This window comes from Melospiza georgiana, chromosome Z (genome assembly GCF_028018845.1).
Source record: "Melospiza georgiana isolate bMelGeo1 chromosome Z, bMelGeo1.pri, whole genome shotgun sequence".
NCBI lineage: Eukaryota > Metazoa > Chordata > Aves > Passeriformes > Passerellidae > Melospiza > Melospiza georgiana.
In genome coordinates this window covers 73,385,717-73,400,650 of record NC_080465.1, presented here as the reverse complement: position 1 = coordinate 73,400,650, position 14,934 = coordinate 73,385,717, and the positions used below count along the sequence as shown (strand labels likewise).

General features: G+C 43.5%; 1 protein-coding gene across 1 annotated transcript in view; it reads left to right on the top strand.

Moving 5' to 3' along the window:
- Positions 1–14,934, top strand: part of LOC131096259 (phospholipid-transporting ATPase FetA-like) — a 98,356-nt gene that overhangs the window by 51,999 nt on the left and 31,423 nt on the right. The window contains exons 17-26 of the mRNA XM_058044577.1: positions 296–411; positions 1,817–1,981; positions 3,536–3,647; positions 4,689–4,794; positions 5,624–5,771; positions 8,619–8,802; positions 10,377–10,600; positions 11,941–12,024; positions 13,011–13,256; positions 14,563–14,701. Coding sequence (XP_057900560.1) covers positions 296–411; positions 1,817–1,981; positions 3,536–3,647; positions 4,689–4,794; positions 5,624–5,771; positions 8,619–8,802; positions 10,377–10,600; positions 11,941–12,024; positions 13,011–13,256; positions 14,563–14,701 — 1,524 coding nt within the window. The remainder of the gene's footprint in view (positions 1–295; positions 412–1,816; positions 1,982–3,535; positions 3,648–4,688; positions 4,795–5,623; positions 5,772–8,618; positions 8,803–10,376; positions 10,601–11,940; positions 12,025–13,010; positions 13,257–14,562; positions 14,702–14,934) is intronic.

Here is a 14,934-nt window from a genome sequence, read left to right as displayed (position 1 = left end):
ATATTGTAATTGTAGTTACAGTTTACTGGTAGGAAAATAGGAGAAGTAGGTCTACTTCCCTAAAAAAAAGCTGTTCTTCACTTTTTAGTGAAGTTCTGCCTGTAGAGACAACGTAGAGTCTGCTCAGACCTGCACTCTCTTTTCTAAGCAGAGCTTGTCTTGATTCATGGGAGTTTGCCAAAACTTGGGGAAGTTCAGACACCTGTAGAAACTGTTCTTGGTTTTGATGGAAGGGCTTTGTACTGCAAAAGACTCGGTCTGGGATTTGTAGCATTTCTTCTCTTCTACCTCACAGTGCGGAGTCCGGAAGGTGACCTGACTTTGTACTGCAAGGGGGCTGACACCATTCTTTATGAGCTGCTTCATCCATCCTGCAACTCTCTCAAAGAGGAGACCACAGAACACCTGAATGTAAGAGCTTCCTTCTCAACAACATCTCTGCATTTGATGTTTTCCTTTTCTCCAGCATACTTTGTCTTCAGGAAAAAAAACCCCAGATTTTAGAAACAGCACTTAAGCACCAATTTTAAGTTATGGAATAGAGAAACAAATTAGTTTCTATGGCTTTAGGTCTCAAATTAGTTGCCTAGGCATGAGAACCTGGTGCCGTGTGAACTGCTCTGAGCAGATAGAGGGAGGTGATTCTGTCCTTCTGCTCTGCTCTTGTGAGACCGCTCCTGGAACACTGTGCAGCTCTGGGATCCTCAGCATAGGAAGGACATGGACCTGTTGGAGTGAGTCTATCAGTATGAAGATGATCAGAGGGCTGGAGCACATCTCCTGTAGCTGGGAGATTTAGGTTTTTTCAGCCTGGAGAAGAGAAGGCTCTAGGGAGACCTTATAACACTTTGCAGTACCTGAAGGGGCTACAAGAGTGCTGGAGAGGGACTTTTTACAAGGCATGTAGTCATAAAAGAAGGGTTAAAGGCTTTAAACTGAAAGATGGGAGATTTAGATTTATTAGGAAGAATTTCTTTATTGTGAGGGTGATGAGACACTGGAACAGGTTGTCCAGAGAAGCTGTGGATGTTTCATCCCTGGAAAGCATTCAAGGTCGAGTTGGATGGGGCTCTGAGCAACCTGCTCTCCTGGAAAGTGTCCCTGCCCATGGCAGTGGGATTGGAATGAGATTATCTTTAAGGTCCCTGCCAACCCAAGATATTCTATCATTCCATGATTCTGTAATACGGACAAAGATGGTAAATCCAATGCATGACATTTAGAAGACCTGTGACTTGTTTCTGATGCGCCTTTACTTCAAGCCTGGGGAAAAACCTCCCAAAGATGCATTTCACAAATGCATCTGTGATGTTCCACCAAACACTGAGCTCCATGCTGTCCATCAAAATCACAGTTATAAGGGCTTGCTGAGATGCCATGACTAGCTATGCTCCTGCAGTACATTTCATCCAGAATTCATACCCTAAAAGTGTTGAACCCCCGTCCAAAATTTGAGGCTGTGTTCAGTGTTTATTTAGGTCTCACTGTTTTGAACCTCTTGTTGAGAAATACAGACCTGAGAAACAAATGCTTGGTTAGTGTAAAGATTTAGAGCCAGAAAGTATAAAAGCCCTTTTGAGATTGTTGGTTATTTTTTTTTCCATAAGGACAACAGATGGTAATGATAAAGTGGTCTTGAATTGCTGTTTAAAAATACCCCAACATTTGTGGCCTAAGGTGTCATTTTTTCACCTTTCCTCTGCAAACTTTACCAAGATGCTTTTACCGGTCTGATTTCTGAAGATCCTTTTTAAGCCCAGGTGACCAGACTGTTCTTCTTGGACCTGGGATCCTCTGTCTCACCACTGTCTTGCAGGAGTTTGCTGGGGAAGGCCTGAGGACACTCGTGGTGGCCTATAAGAGCTTGGAGGAAGACTACTTCCAGGGTTGGATCAGGCGTCACCATGAAGCAAGCACTGCCTTGGAGGGACGGGAGGACAAACTGTCAGAGCTGTATGAGGAGATTGAAAAAGACCTAATGGTTGGTAATTCAGGGAATCTGGGCCAGGCTCTGAGGGAGGCAGCGAGGGTGGTGGTTTGTCAATAAACAGCTCAGAATGACTTTGGTAAACACTGCTCTGCAAACAGCTCTGCAAAGTGGGCTGTGTGACAGGAGCAGGTCAGAACACCATAGCCCTGGGTGTTCACTGGCACCTCCTTCAGGAGCCCACAACAGGGGTGTCAGCCACCAGTTCAGGGGAATGGTTTTATTTTAACTCACATGGGTGTCAGAGTAGCTTTCTCATGATGAAGTGACATACCAGAGCCTGCAGGAGATGACGCGGACACAAATATTTCATAGCCATCCTTTGTATGTGTAAATGGCTGATCTATTTATTTTCCAGCCTTTGAAATGGCAGGCAGTGAATAATTTCCAGTGCCCACGAGAGTGCCTCCTTTGTTCTTCCAGCCCTGGGCAGGATGGGTAGATGATATCCATGAGCATGTTTATGTCAACTTGAAATTGAGCTAAACTGATCTTTGGGTCATTCTTCTCTCCCCAAGTGTTGTTACAGTTTTTAAATGCCCTGGAGGACTTGCCTGTGTTTTAGAGCCATGAATAATGAATGAAAAGCATGTGTGTGATCTGAAGAGAAGCAGTCTAGGTTTTGTACTTGTGGCAGTGCTTTCTTGAAACCCCGGAAATCCTGGCAGACACCTTTGCTCCTTCCATTAGCTGTATGCCAGCAGTGCTCAGGGAAGAAGCAAGTGTGAGCTTGGGAAAGGCTGGCCTTTGGAAGTTCCATGGTCTCTCTAGCTGGATCAGAACTACTGTAAAACAGGGATTGTAGAGTTTTGAGGACCCTGTAGAGAAGTTCCTTCAGAGCTGTTACTTACATTGATAACGCTCATAGCTGATCTATGGTGGACATCTCAGGGTGCTGAAAGGGATCCCAGGCTTAAATTCCCAACCTCTGAATTGAGTCTCCAAGCAGCAGGAGGTTAGTGGTAGCAGTGAAACCTCCGTGTCTCTTTGACGACAGGTTAAAGCCACCAAATACCTTCAAACAGCAGAAAAAAGCAGTAACTTCAAAATAATGAAGGTTTGTGTCCTGAGCAGTCTGTGGTGTAGCTGTGTGACAGTTTGGACTAGGGGTAGGCACAGGTCTGTTAAGGGCTGGAGAAGATGTTTAGCAGCCATGTGACATCTGCAGTACAGCACAGCTGGGATCAAGTTCCACACCAGAGGAGGTTTGGGGACACTCTTGGATCCAGAGTGTCTTTGTCCCTCTATTAAAGCTCTATCTGCTGTGAAGGGAACACATGGAGCAACACAGGCCTGTAGCTCTGCAAACATTCTTGCAAATAATTTCATGCAAATGCATAATCCATCGGAGCCTGGGGAGATTAGAGCCTAGAACATCTGCAGGATCAGGGCTGTACTCTGTACAGTAAATTTGCTGAGGAAGAATGACAATCAGTACAACCTTATTTCTGGGGATTTCATTTGTGTTAGCTTAAATAATTGGGTTTAATGCTTCCTCCTTTGGTAGCAGTGGGAGGACTTAACCAGCTCCCTGCCATTTCTGTTAAGCTGCTAGGTGCCACAGCCATAGAGGACAAGCTACAAGATGGGGTCCCACAGACAATTGAGACTCTTGCCAAAGCCAACATCAAGATATGGGTTCTCACTGGAGATAAGCAAGGTAAAGGCACTACAACTTTGGCTGCTTCTCTTCTCCACTGGTGGGGTGGTTCTGCTAGGACCTGTGTTCTCATTCTTTGAAAACTGCACAGAAGACAAACTTACACGGCTTTGCTTCATTGCCAGTTGTGCAAAATTTCAGTTAACTGGAACTAGACCAGATGACTAGTTCGTGCGTGTCCTTAATTTCTGTCATGAGAGTGGAAGCAGGGTGAAGGCAGCATCCTTTGCCTTCGGAGAGGTGACAGTAAGCATCCCATAGTCCCTGGCATAAGCTGTGGAAAGGTGTCACCGTCATCCAGTTGATCATTCAGGTGATGAAGAAGCTGGAAAAAAACCTTGTCCTGCTTTCCAGAAACTTTAATGTTAAAGTGGATGTTGGGTGCATTTCAGCTTGTTTCTGGCTCTTATCATCCCAAATAGAAATGGAGAAAACATGGGCTTTTGGAGATGGAAAGAACAGCAAATAGACTCCACTGAATTCTTTTGGAGATACAGCATTTTCATTTCAATGTTGCTTCAGGGAGGCCAAAACTATTTGCAAATAATTTCATCCAAGACATGAGCAGAGAATTTTTGAGAGAAATGAAATACTTAATTTTGTCATGTTCCAAATGCAATGGTTTTGCTATAAAATACCAAAATATATTTTCCAGAATTTTATGGGCAAAATGTCATATTCTTTTTCAGAGCTGTGGTTTGGTACTTTTCTGGAAGCAGGGAGAGGGCAAGTTAAAAATCCTGAAAAAAAAATTTGAATCAGCATGAAATGCTTTTTTTTTGTTGCTCCAAATATGTTGATCAAAGGGTATTTTAAGCTTTTTCATTTTGGTGGAGTTATTTTTTCCTGTGGTCTTGTGAAGTCAAATTTGCTGCTATATCCATCAAAGTGGCTCTCCTGGTTCTTTTACTGTTGACTCTGAAAGGCTTCAATCTCTTTTGGGTCAGAAAGAGAGCTTTTGTTATGTGAACAAAAAGGCCACAGAAATGGGTTAATTTGGGGCTGCTGAGATGGATTATCTTCCTGGTTTGCCTTTCCTAGAGACAGCAATGAATATTGGTTACTCCTGCAACTTGCTGAATGATGACATGGAAGAAGTTTTCATTGTTGAAGGTAGCACATCTGATGACGTACTGAATGAGCTGAGGTAAATGGCTGAAAAACAGTTTCAGTGCCATGCACTAGCACCATTTGTGTTTTGTATCATTCCACCTTCTTTTTCCCTGTCAGCTTTCCTTGTTGCAGTTCATTCAGCTCTCCTTTAGATAAGGGAGAGCTGCCTCCCTGGAAGATCCAGAAGCTAAACACAATGTAGAAATCTCCTCTGAGAGTAAATGGTGAAGTTTCTTGATCCAAGAGCTCAAATTAAATAAAGGTTTATAACTCTAAAAGCAGAGTCAGATAGGGAATATCAGCTGAAATTGACCCACAAGTGGTCCTGAGCTACAAAGGCTTTGGCTCCAGGTTTGGGCTATGTTGCTGTACTGCTCTTGCCATTTATTCATATTTCTGTCCTTTGTCTAGGAATTTCTTTTGTCTGGATACTTTTTTGGCAGTATCTGAGAACTTACCTTCCTTCCTCACCTCCTCTGTAGACACAGGCTCTTAGGTAAAGGTGGAAAATGGGAAAGGTTCACAGTCTTTTTCTCTTGGAGTAGATGGCTGCCAGACAACATGCAGAGAAAACTGCATGTCTTTTGGGATACCATCCTTCATGGCACTCAGATGGTTTGTTTGACTTAAAATCAGCAGAAGTTTAGCAACACTTTGTTAGAGTTTCAGAGATGGGGATGATCTGTGCAGACAGCAGCAGCTAAACAATGCATAGTGTTGTAGGGATACATGAAAAATTGGACTGAACTATCAAAGGGAAGCATTGATTTTTGTTTTCATAAAGTTCCTTTTACAAAACATAGGTATATATTTGCAAGGTTTTCGAATTTTCATTATTATCCTGGTTTCTTTTTTTTTTTAAGGAATGCAAGAAAAAAGATGAAACCAGACTCCTTTCTGGACAGTGATGAAATCAACATTCAGTTTGAAAAATCTTCGAAAAAGCAAATAATTATACCTGATGAGCAAGCAAATGGGGTGTACGGTCTGGTTATCACTGGCCACAGCCTGGTAAGGAAGGTTCAGAACCTTGCCAGGGATGAGTTCCCTGAAAAACTTACTGCAAGATGTACTGAAAGTCTGAAAAATGCTTTAAAAATTGAACTCTAGAGGGCAAGGGGTTTTCCTCTCCTTTTTGAAGACTAGGTTCAGTGGTTATCTGAGGCATCAAAGGTGACAGACAATGTTTCAGAAGATGTTTCAGGAACAGAGAACAGTTGGCCTTGATCTTTGGTGAACAAGAGGGATAGAGCAGCTGGATCATATTTAATTTCTGGAAACATACTAGAAAAATAACAAGGTTTGTGTTTGCAGCAAGAAGATAACATGAGACGTGGGTTTCAATGCCAAGGACATATTCTACTAAATATAGCTGAAAACAGATATGCTTAATTTATAGGATATAGATATTATGACTTTACTAATTAATTTATACTCTCTCCTGTGATCTTCCAAGTAAACTGAAGCAATACACTCTAGATGAAATTGTGACAGATTAAAGACTGCTTGGGAAGTGAAGGCCTCACTGTTGGTCTAAAACAACAGTTAGCTGTCATCTGCAGAGGGCTAAACCACTTCTGTTTGGTGCTCAGTGTTTGCATGAACTGCTTAGAAAGAGAGCAGGTAACACCAGACTGGGAGAGAGTACAAAAACATCTGAGTCAGGCATGATCTGGAAAGCATAGGGGGAAACTGAGTCAGTTGGGATTTCTGAGCCTGGAGAACACTGATCAGTCTTGGTAATACTCTTCAAAATTATAACAGGTAAACAAAGTAACGGAATTAAACTAAGAGAAGAGAGTTCTGGGTGAAATGTCTTCCTGGTGAGAACAGTGGAACTCTGCAATAAATTATCTATATTAGGAAATTTTTTAGAACCAGTTAAAGGAAAGAAAAAACAACTTAGATCAATTCAAACCTGTCTGCGAGGAATATGTAATTTATGTCAGGTTTATTTATCTGTTGTATTTTACTGTCCCAGATCTCAGTAAAGCAAATAGACATAGCAAATAGACATATTTAGAAAGTTCTGGGAGGTGCCACCCCCCCAGAAACAAAATGCTTCTGTTCCCTGTGGTTGCTACGTCCTTAATGACAGCCCAGAAATTTTCACTCTCACCTCTACACCAGCCCAGGGAAAAAAAAAAAAATCTCATCTTTCTCTACTTTTGCCTCATGTGCCAGGTGTATAGACCCCAAACATTGTCAGACAGTGCCTAGGTTGCCTTTGTCCCTCTTTTACACTCACTTGTCCTTGAACTCCAGGGCCATAATCCTTGGATTCCCACTGCAAAGCAGACAAGGGGTCTGTCAGGTTTGGTCCATGTACATTGCATGGACATCAGCTGGAAGCCCCTTGCCTGTTCCTAATCCATTCCTTCAGCCTGCAGAGCAGCCCCTGAGCCTCTGGCAGTGATGTCAAAGCTTTCTTTATATTACTGGAAAAACACACACTGGCCTACACCCTGGCAAGGGGATCCCACACAATCTGGGCTGTGTGGGAGCAGCCAGTCCACACAGCAGACACAATGAGTTCCGCCAAGATTATGGCTTTCTCCTCATTGGGGACCACAAGGACAGTGCAGGCAAATCTAGATGTCATTTATTTATTTCTACAAGCTTGAACGATGGTGTGATACTGTCCCGCACACAGCACCTGCTCAGTGCTCTATCCCTGCCTGTAGAGGGGTGTGAGGGCAGTGCTGGGCTGTGCACACATCTGGGGTTGCCTGAAGAAAGCAGTGAACAGAAAATTGTCAGCATCCTTAATGGCATCATCACGCCACTTTATTTGTATGCAGCTGCTCCATTAATATACAAAGTGGTATATTGTACATATACAAAGTGGTAACATTTGGCTGGTGCTGTGCAGTGAGAATATTGAGGCAAAAGGCATCTCTGACTGCACTGACCAGCAGTACTCAGGCTGAACCACGAAAAGGTCTCCTGTAGATCAAGCCTGCTGCCACGACAGAGCAGAAAGGGGACACTGGTGACTCACAGCTCTCTGTTTCAAAAAGAAAGAATATATGGCCTGAGGACTGTCTCCCTTACACAGACAAGGCAGTGGGCCCTGCTGTAATGGCTCTGAGCAGGAGTGAGCCTTGAAGATTCCTTCCGTACGTGTCTGCTAAAAAGAGACAACAAAGAACAGAGCCATAAAGCATGATCTGAAGGAAATTTGAAAAGCTCACACTGCTTCCTCCTCCTCATGAAGAGCTGGAGGGGTGACTAGACATCCAATTATCTCAGTGCTTCTCGAATAGAAATAACACAGCTGACTGATTTAAAAGGTCAGCACTCAGAATAAAGCAGCCTTCTCCTTAGTTTTGTGTTTTGCTGTGTCATGCCCACCTGGGCTTAACTTTTTACATTTTTTTTTTAATTAGGCACTTAACAAATTGAAATCTTTCCTATTTATCTCCCAGAGCTTAAATAGTAATCCAAGAGGGATGAGCGGAGACTCTCTCACATGGAGATACACAAGGCTGTCTCAGGCCCTGCAGCAGCTTCCTGCTTTTGGTGTTTGTCACTTCTGCCCTCTGTCAGGTTAAATCAGCCAGAGCAGGTGCTGTGCATGCCCAGCTGTTGTTCATACCCAGATGTGGTGCTTACCCAGCTGTGGTGCATATGCAGATGTGGTGCCCCCAAAGTGCAGCCTTGTAGGAATAGGGTGCACAGTGTGATGTGCAGTGTGGATGCTCCCTGTGACTGGGTGGATGGATTCACCCACACTGGTGTAAGGGCCTGGCTCAGCTGTAGTGGGCGCCTCATTGCACCCTCTGTGCCAGGCCAGGAGCTGCTGTGAGCCTGCCCTGAGCGCTCCCTTTCCTCCTTTCCTCTTTTCCTCCTTTCCAGGCTTACGCGCTGGAAGGGAACCTGGAACTGGAGCTGGTGAGAACTGCCTGCATGTGCAAAGTGGTGATCTGCTGCCGGGTGACTCCCCTGCAGAAGGCCCAGGTGGTGGAGCTGGTGAAGAAGTACAAGAAGGCTGTGACCCTGGCGATCGGAGACGGTGCCAACGACGTCAGCATGATCAAAAGTGAGTGGTGGCTGACAGCCAGCGTGCTGTAGCAGACTGACTCAAAGAGGTGCTTGCTCTCTGAGGGAGGCTAGCAGCAGGAACACATATCTGAGTGCCTCCTGTACCACCCTCTTTGTAGAAACATGTGTCTGTGTCCCAGGTTTTGGCAGATCTCAATAGAGCACTCTCACTACAGGTTAGTTGTGTCTCCTGCCTTGTGGGTCACACTGGGCTCCTTCAGGAGCTAAGGTTGCAACTAAGTGTCTCTTTTTTTGTTTCTCCCTTAGAGAAGATAAAATGGTTGGTCTTGATGATCTTACAGGTGTTTTCCAACCTAAATGGCTCTGTGATTCTGTGAAAAGTCCACTTGAGCTGTGATGTGTCAATCAGTGGGTCTGCACGGCCACCATCACAAGGACAATGTATATAACAAACAGTGTGGACCATAGAGGGCCTGACTCAAAGCAGAAATAAAATCTTTGTGCCTGTAAATATTCTGTATAATATTATGTGGAGTGCTTTTTTCAGCATTTATTTGTGTCAGGACTGTTTGTTAATTATCTCCCTTGAGTTACATATGGTAGGCTTCCAGGCCTCTCCATCCTTGAGCATCATTTTATGCTGCGTTACCTCAGTGAATTTATGAACAAAAATCCTAACTAGGTATAATTAAATTAAGGTTATTCAGAAAGACCTATTGCTAATATTCCTTGTGTTAATTTGCAAGAATTGATTAACTGGAGCCTCTTAATTAAGAAAGAAAAGGCTAAGTAGAAAGCTTCAAGGGAGATAAGTCAGGCAGTCAGCAAAGAAAGGAGAAGAAAGTTAAAGTGTACATAATAATTAGAAACTAATCCATTCCCCCCACAAGAGGATTGAGACTATGGGGTTTTATCAATTCAGTTCAGTGGAAACATCTGAATCAAACCAGCCTTCAGCCACTAAGATTGTATTCATTAGTTAAAGCTGTATAATTAGCTGTCACATTAAGCTTATGTCCATGTTTAATAAACGCAAGTTACTATTAAAAAAAAAAATATGTGGCTCTTCTATCTTATTATTTGATTGAACTAATAAAGCCCAGGAAACATAAAAAGGCTACAGTCTGCCTTTTAGCACAGTGTCTGAGAAAATTTAAAATGGTTTGAAGATTTTGCCTGTCTGGGATGATATTTTAAGGCTCCTGGAAGGACATGCATGCGTATTAAATATAAGTCACATGTCAATATAAATTAAAGTTCGTCTTTCATAATAGCAGCAGTTATAAACAACAGTATTTGTGCTGCTGGAAAGCATTCAGAAAAAAAACTGTAAATTGTCACTGAACCTATAACTTCACTGAAATAATAAAAGCCCACTTATGGGAAATGTATCACAGAGCCAAAATCATAGTGCTGCTGAAAGAATTAGTGCAACAACTTTTTTTTTTTTTTTTTTGTTTTAAAAACTTTTCATTCTGACTTTCTATGAGGGCCGTGAGGGAATTAATATGGTATTCAATGCTGGATAATTCATTTTAAAAATGAATTTAAGAATATGGGGCAGTGAAAACTCTTGGTATAATGAAGTGACCAAAGACCTTCTTGTTGCAGCTGCCCACATTGGGGTTGGCATCAGTGGCCAGGAGGGGATGCAGGCGGTCCTGTCCAGCGACTTCTCCTTCGCGCAGTTCCGCTACCTGCAGCGCCTGCTCCTGGTCCACGGGCGCTGGTCCTACATCCGCATGTGCAAGTTCCTCAAGTACTTCTTCTACAAGAATTTTGCCTTCACCTTGGTGCATTTCTGGTATGGCTTCTTCTCTGGCTTCTCAGCACAGGTAGGTCTGGCTTCGGTTTCAACAGGGACGTGGAGGTGGTCATAGGCAGCAGCTCTGCTGTGAAAACAGGCTGAGGGTGGAGGGCAGGTTCATCTGGGAGATGCGAAAGTTTCAGGGAGATCTTAGAGCACCTTTCAGTACCTAGAAGTGCTACAAGAGAGCTGTAGAGTAACTTCTTAGCAGGGCCTATTGCAATACGACAAAGGGTCGTGATTTTAAACTAAGCTTAGATTGATTAACAACGAAGTAGTTTTTTGCAATGAACTTTGTAAAACACTCACAGAAGTTGCCCAGAGAGGGGGTTGATGCCCCCTTCCTGGAAACATTCCAGATCAGGTTGGATGGGACTCTCAGCAACCCAACCTAGCTGAAGATGTCTGTGCTGATTGGAGGGAGGTTGATTTAGATGAATTTTACAGCACTCTTCCAAGCAAAACCATTTTGTAAGTCTACATTTAGCATTTCCAAGTGAAGTGTCTGGAAACATTTCACAAGGAAATGAACAAAGCCATTCCTCCCACCTCACTAAACAAACTCAAGTCTGTGTTCTTTAGCCACATAGGTATAAAGGAGATATTGCTGCTGCTGGAGGACAGATGCCTGGAGACAGAATATATATATTGTGTAATCATATAATCATTAAGATTGGAAAATACTTCCTAGATCATTGAGTCCAACCAAAAACCAAACACTGTCATGTTCACCACTAAAGCATGTCCCCCAGTGCCACATCCACATGTTTTTTAAACACTCACCATCCTTTCAATGAAGATTTTTTCCCTAATATCCAGTATAAACTTTCTCCGACATTTAGGTGCATTATGAAGCACATGCATCACTTGCAGGAATTTCAAAAGTATTCAAAGTGGTTGCAACCATCAGCTGATGACACAGATTAGAGTTTGGTGCAGATCTTGGAAGATCTACGCTTGTGCTGTTAGCATATTTGGAGCAAGCAGTTTAACCTGCGATGCCTGTGGGCATCAGGAGCTTGCCAGAGGAACACATCCAGAGTCAAAAAACTGGAGCTGGTTCATGACAAACCAGCCTCCAACTAAACACAGATGTGGGGAGTGCAGATATCAGGAGCTGGGGGTGCAGGGTGGTGCAAAGGGATCCTGCTCTGGCTACAGCCAGCAGTGGGTGCTCAGCTGCTGAGCTGGCATAATGTGATCCTTCCCCTCCTTAGGGATGCTGAGTTTGAGTCATCTCAACCCTTTTGTCTCAGCAACAACTCAAACCAAGGTGTTGCAGCAGGTAATTGCATATACTTTCAAAGAAATGGAAAGCACAACTTTTTGCTAACTTCACTTGCTTTGTTTTTGTTTTTGTTTTCCCAGACTGTCTATGATGAGTGGTTCATTACACTTTACAATTTGGTATACACCTCTCTCCCAGTGCTAGGAATGAGTCTCTTTGATCAGGTACTGTTTCTGTCATCACTTTGGGGATTTTATTCATAGGGGTTTTGTGTCCAGGTATTTTGAGTTGGTTCCATGAAGCAAAAGCACCTGACCTTTTGGCTACATACTGTGGTAACCTCTGAAATAATAATCTGACAGAGAGAACGTAAATCACAAAAAAAAAGATGCACGAGAGAGAAGGTGTATTCCCTTCTAGTCATATAATTTGGGTTTTAGTAGTCCTGTGAAGAACAGGGAGTTGAGATAAATATGATTACCATGATTTGGCCTATAGGTTTCAGTGTGTGATGAGATTTTTGGGTTAGGCTCCTGCTTACAGCACCAGATGCCATTGCAACCCTCCCCTGGAGCAGTCATACCCTACTACCTGTGTTCCTGAAGCCTGGCAAGTGACTTTTTAATGACCAGACAAAACAACTAATTAACTGGATCTCTGAAAGTTTTTTTTTTTTTCTTTTGCAAGTTCAGCCTTTCTAGTGAGTTCTTTCTGTGGTAATTTCACAGAAATTTCAACCTCACTATTACTGTTTGATTAGACAAAGGAGCAATAAAGCTGCTCCTGTATGCATTTTACAAGTTAAATGAAGAGGTATTGGTTACTTTCCAGTGGTTCAGTGCTCCACTCTGGACACTTAAGGGATCCAAGTGAGACAGCCTTGCTTGTGTGGGGAAGTATTTTCTAACCCTTAGCTTCCAGACAATTCTCTGTAGAACAGACCATGTAGTCTGCTTTAGATTAGGTGTATATTCTTTCTTTTTTTATCAGCTGTCAATTTTTTTTTAGCACAAGAAAGGTAAAATACTTTTTGGAAAATATGCCCAGGTGACCTTGGGATGTGCCATGCCAGTAAGCACAACTGAGTGAATTGTGTGCTAGGTCTTTTCTCATGGAAATGCATGTCACAGGGACATGGCAGCCCTAACTGGCTCTGTGTCTTTGGCTGGGTGGCTGCCAGCAAATCTGACTGTCTCCTCTCTGCTTTCAGGATGTGGATGATCATTGGAGCATGGTGTTCCCTCAGCTGTATGTGCCTGGCCAGCAAAACCTCTACTTTAACAAGGTGGTGTTTGTCAAGTGCATGTTGCAAGGGATCTACAGCTCCCTCATCCTCTTCTTCATCCCCTATGGGGCCATGTACAATACAATGAGGAGTGATGGGAAGGCCATTGCTGACTACCAGTCCTTTGCTCTGATGGCCCAGACCTGCTTACTGATCGTGGTGTCTGTACAGGTAAGGCATCCCAGGTAATACCTTTAGGAATTAGTTGTTTCATGATAGCAGCATCTGGAGGGCCATTGACAGCATTGCATTTGCTACTGCATTGTGCAATCTTGCAAAAAAAGTCTCTTGACACCAGATTAGTCTCCTCAGTTCAACAGAACAGGAGATCTGTATGCTATAAAAGATCAGGGTGACAGGAAAGAAGAGTCTTTGCCTTGGGAAGATTGCAGTCATAACAGACAAATTAGTTAAGGCAGGGAATAGAGAAGGACATGTTCTAGTTTTATGGGAAGGGTTTGAAGCACAGGGCTGTCTGTCTGCCATCAGGCAGTTATTTATAGGTTCTCCATTATGGAGATGTCTCTGCAGCCTGGCCCAGTGCATGATGTATGTGTGACGCAGCCTGAACTTGCTGGAAGAAATAGCTAAGACTTGGTGGTAGAAAAGTCAGGTGGTACCATCAGAATGAGAGAGATTTCTGAAAAGAAAACCAATCAATCACACTTTCCTGGATAATAGTTCCTGCTGTCTGAAGTCTTTGCAGACTTGTTCTCCTAACTTATAGTGTAAGGAGTGGGGAAATGAAGCCTGACTTGTTTGAACTTACTGTGTTCAGCTCCGGGGCCCTCAGCATAAGAAGGATGGGGGCCTGTTGGAGCAAGTCCAGAGGAGGGCCATGAAGCTGATCAGAGGGCTGGAGCACCTCTGCTAAGGAGGCTGAGGACACTGGGATTGCTCAGTCTGGAGAAGAGGAAGCTCCAGGGAGACCTCATTGCAGCCTTGCAGTACTTACCAAGGGCCACAAGAAAGCTGGGTAGGGACTTTTCACACATGCATGGAGTAATAGAAGAAGAGTTACTGGCTTTGAGATGAGAGTGGGTTTAGGTTAGATACTGGGAACAAATTCTTCCATGTGAGGGGGTTGAGGCACAGGCACAAGTTGCCCTGAGAAGCTGTGGATGCCCCATCCCTGGAAGTGTTCAAGGTCAGGATGAATGGGGCTCTGGTCTAGTGGAAGGTGTCTCTGCCTAAGGCAGTGGGATTGGAACAGGATGATCTTTAAAGTCCCTTAATATCCTGTCTCTGGGACTGGCCACTAGTGAATGCTTGAGAAGAGGGAACAACCGGATAAATGTAGTAATCTTGCCTTCAGTGGTTTCCCAGAATCTTATGATTTGTGACCTGTTATTTCTTGAGGCTTGAATGAATAGCATGCTCAGGGGGAGATGTACAAAGCAGAGGACAAGCTGTGTTCAGCACAGATCTGCTAAATCAGGAAGGCACTGACAACAGCTGCATTGCTCTCTTCTTTCAGATTGGCTTGGACACCTCTTACTGGACAGTTGTCAACCAGTTCTTCATCTGGGGCAGCCTTTCTGTTTATTTTGCTATCACCTTCACCATGTACAGTGACGGCATGTACCTGATCTTCACAGCCTCCTTTCCCTTCATTGGTAAGCCTGGGGACAAATCTGGATTGAGCTCAGAATGGATATACTGCAGGGCTTAAAGTTTCCAAGCATTTCTATGTATATTTCAGGATATATTGGTTGCCTTTTCTGCAAGAAATGCCAGGATATTTCTGAGGGTTGCTGGGATTTATTTTGAATCCCATCCATCCAGGTGAATGTGTGCCATGTTCCCTTCCTTGTGTAAGATTCCCAGGCAGTCATAAGAATTGTCTTTT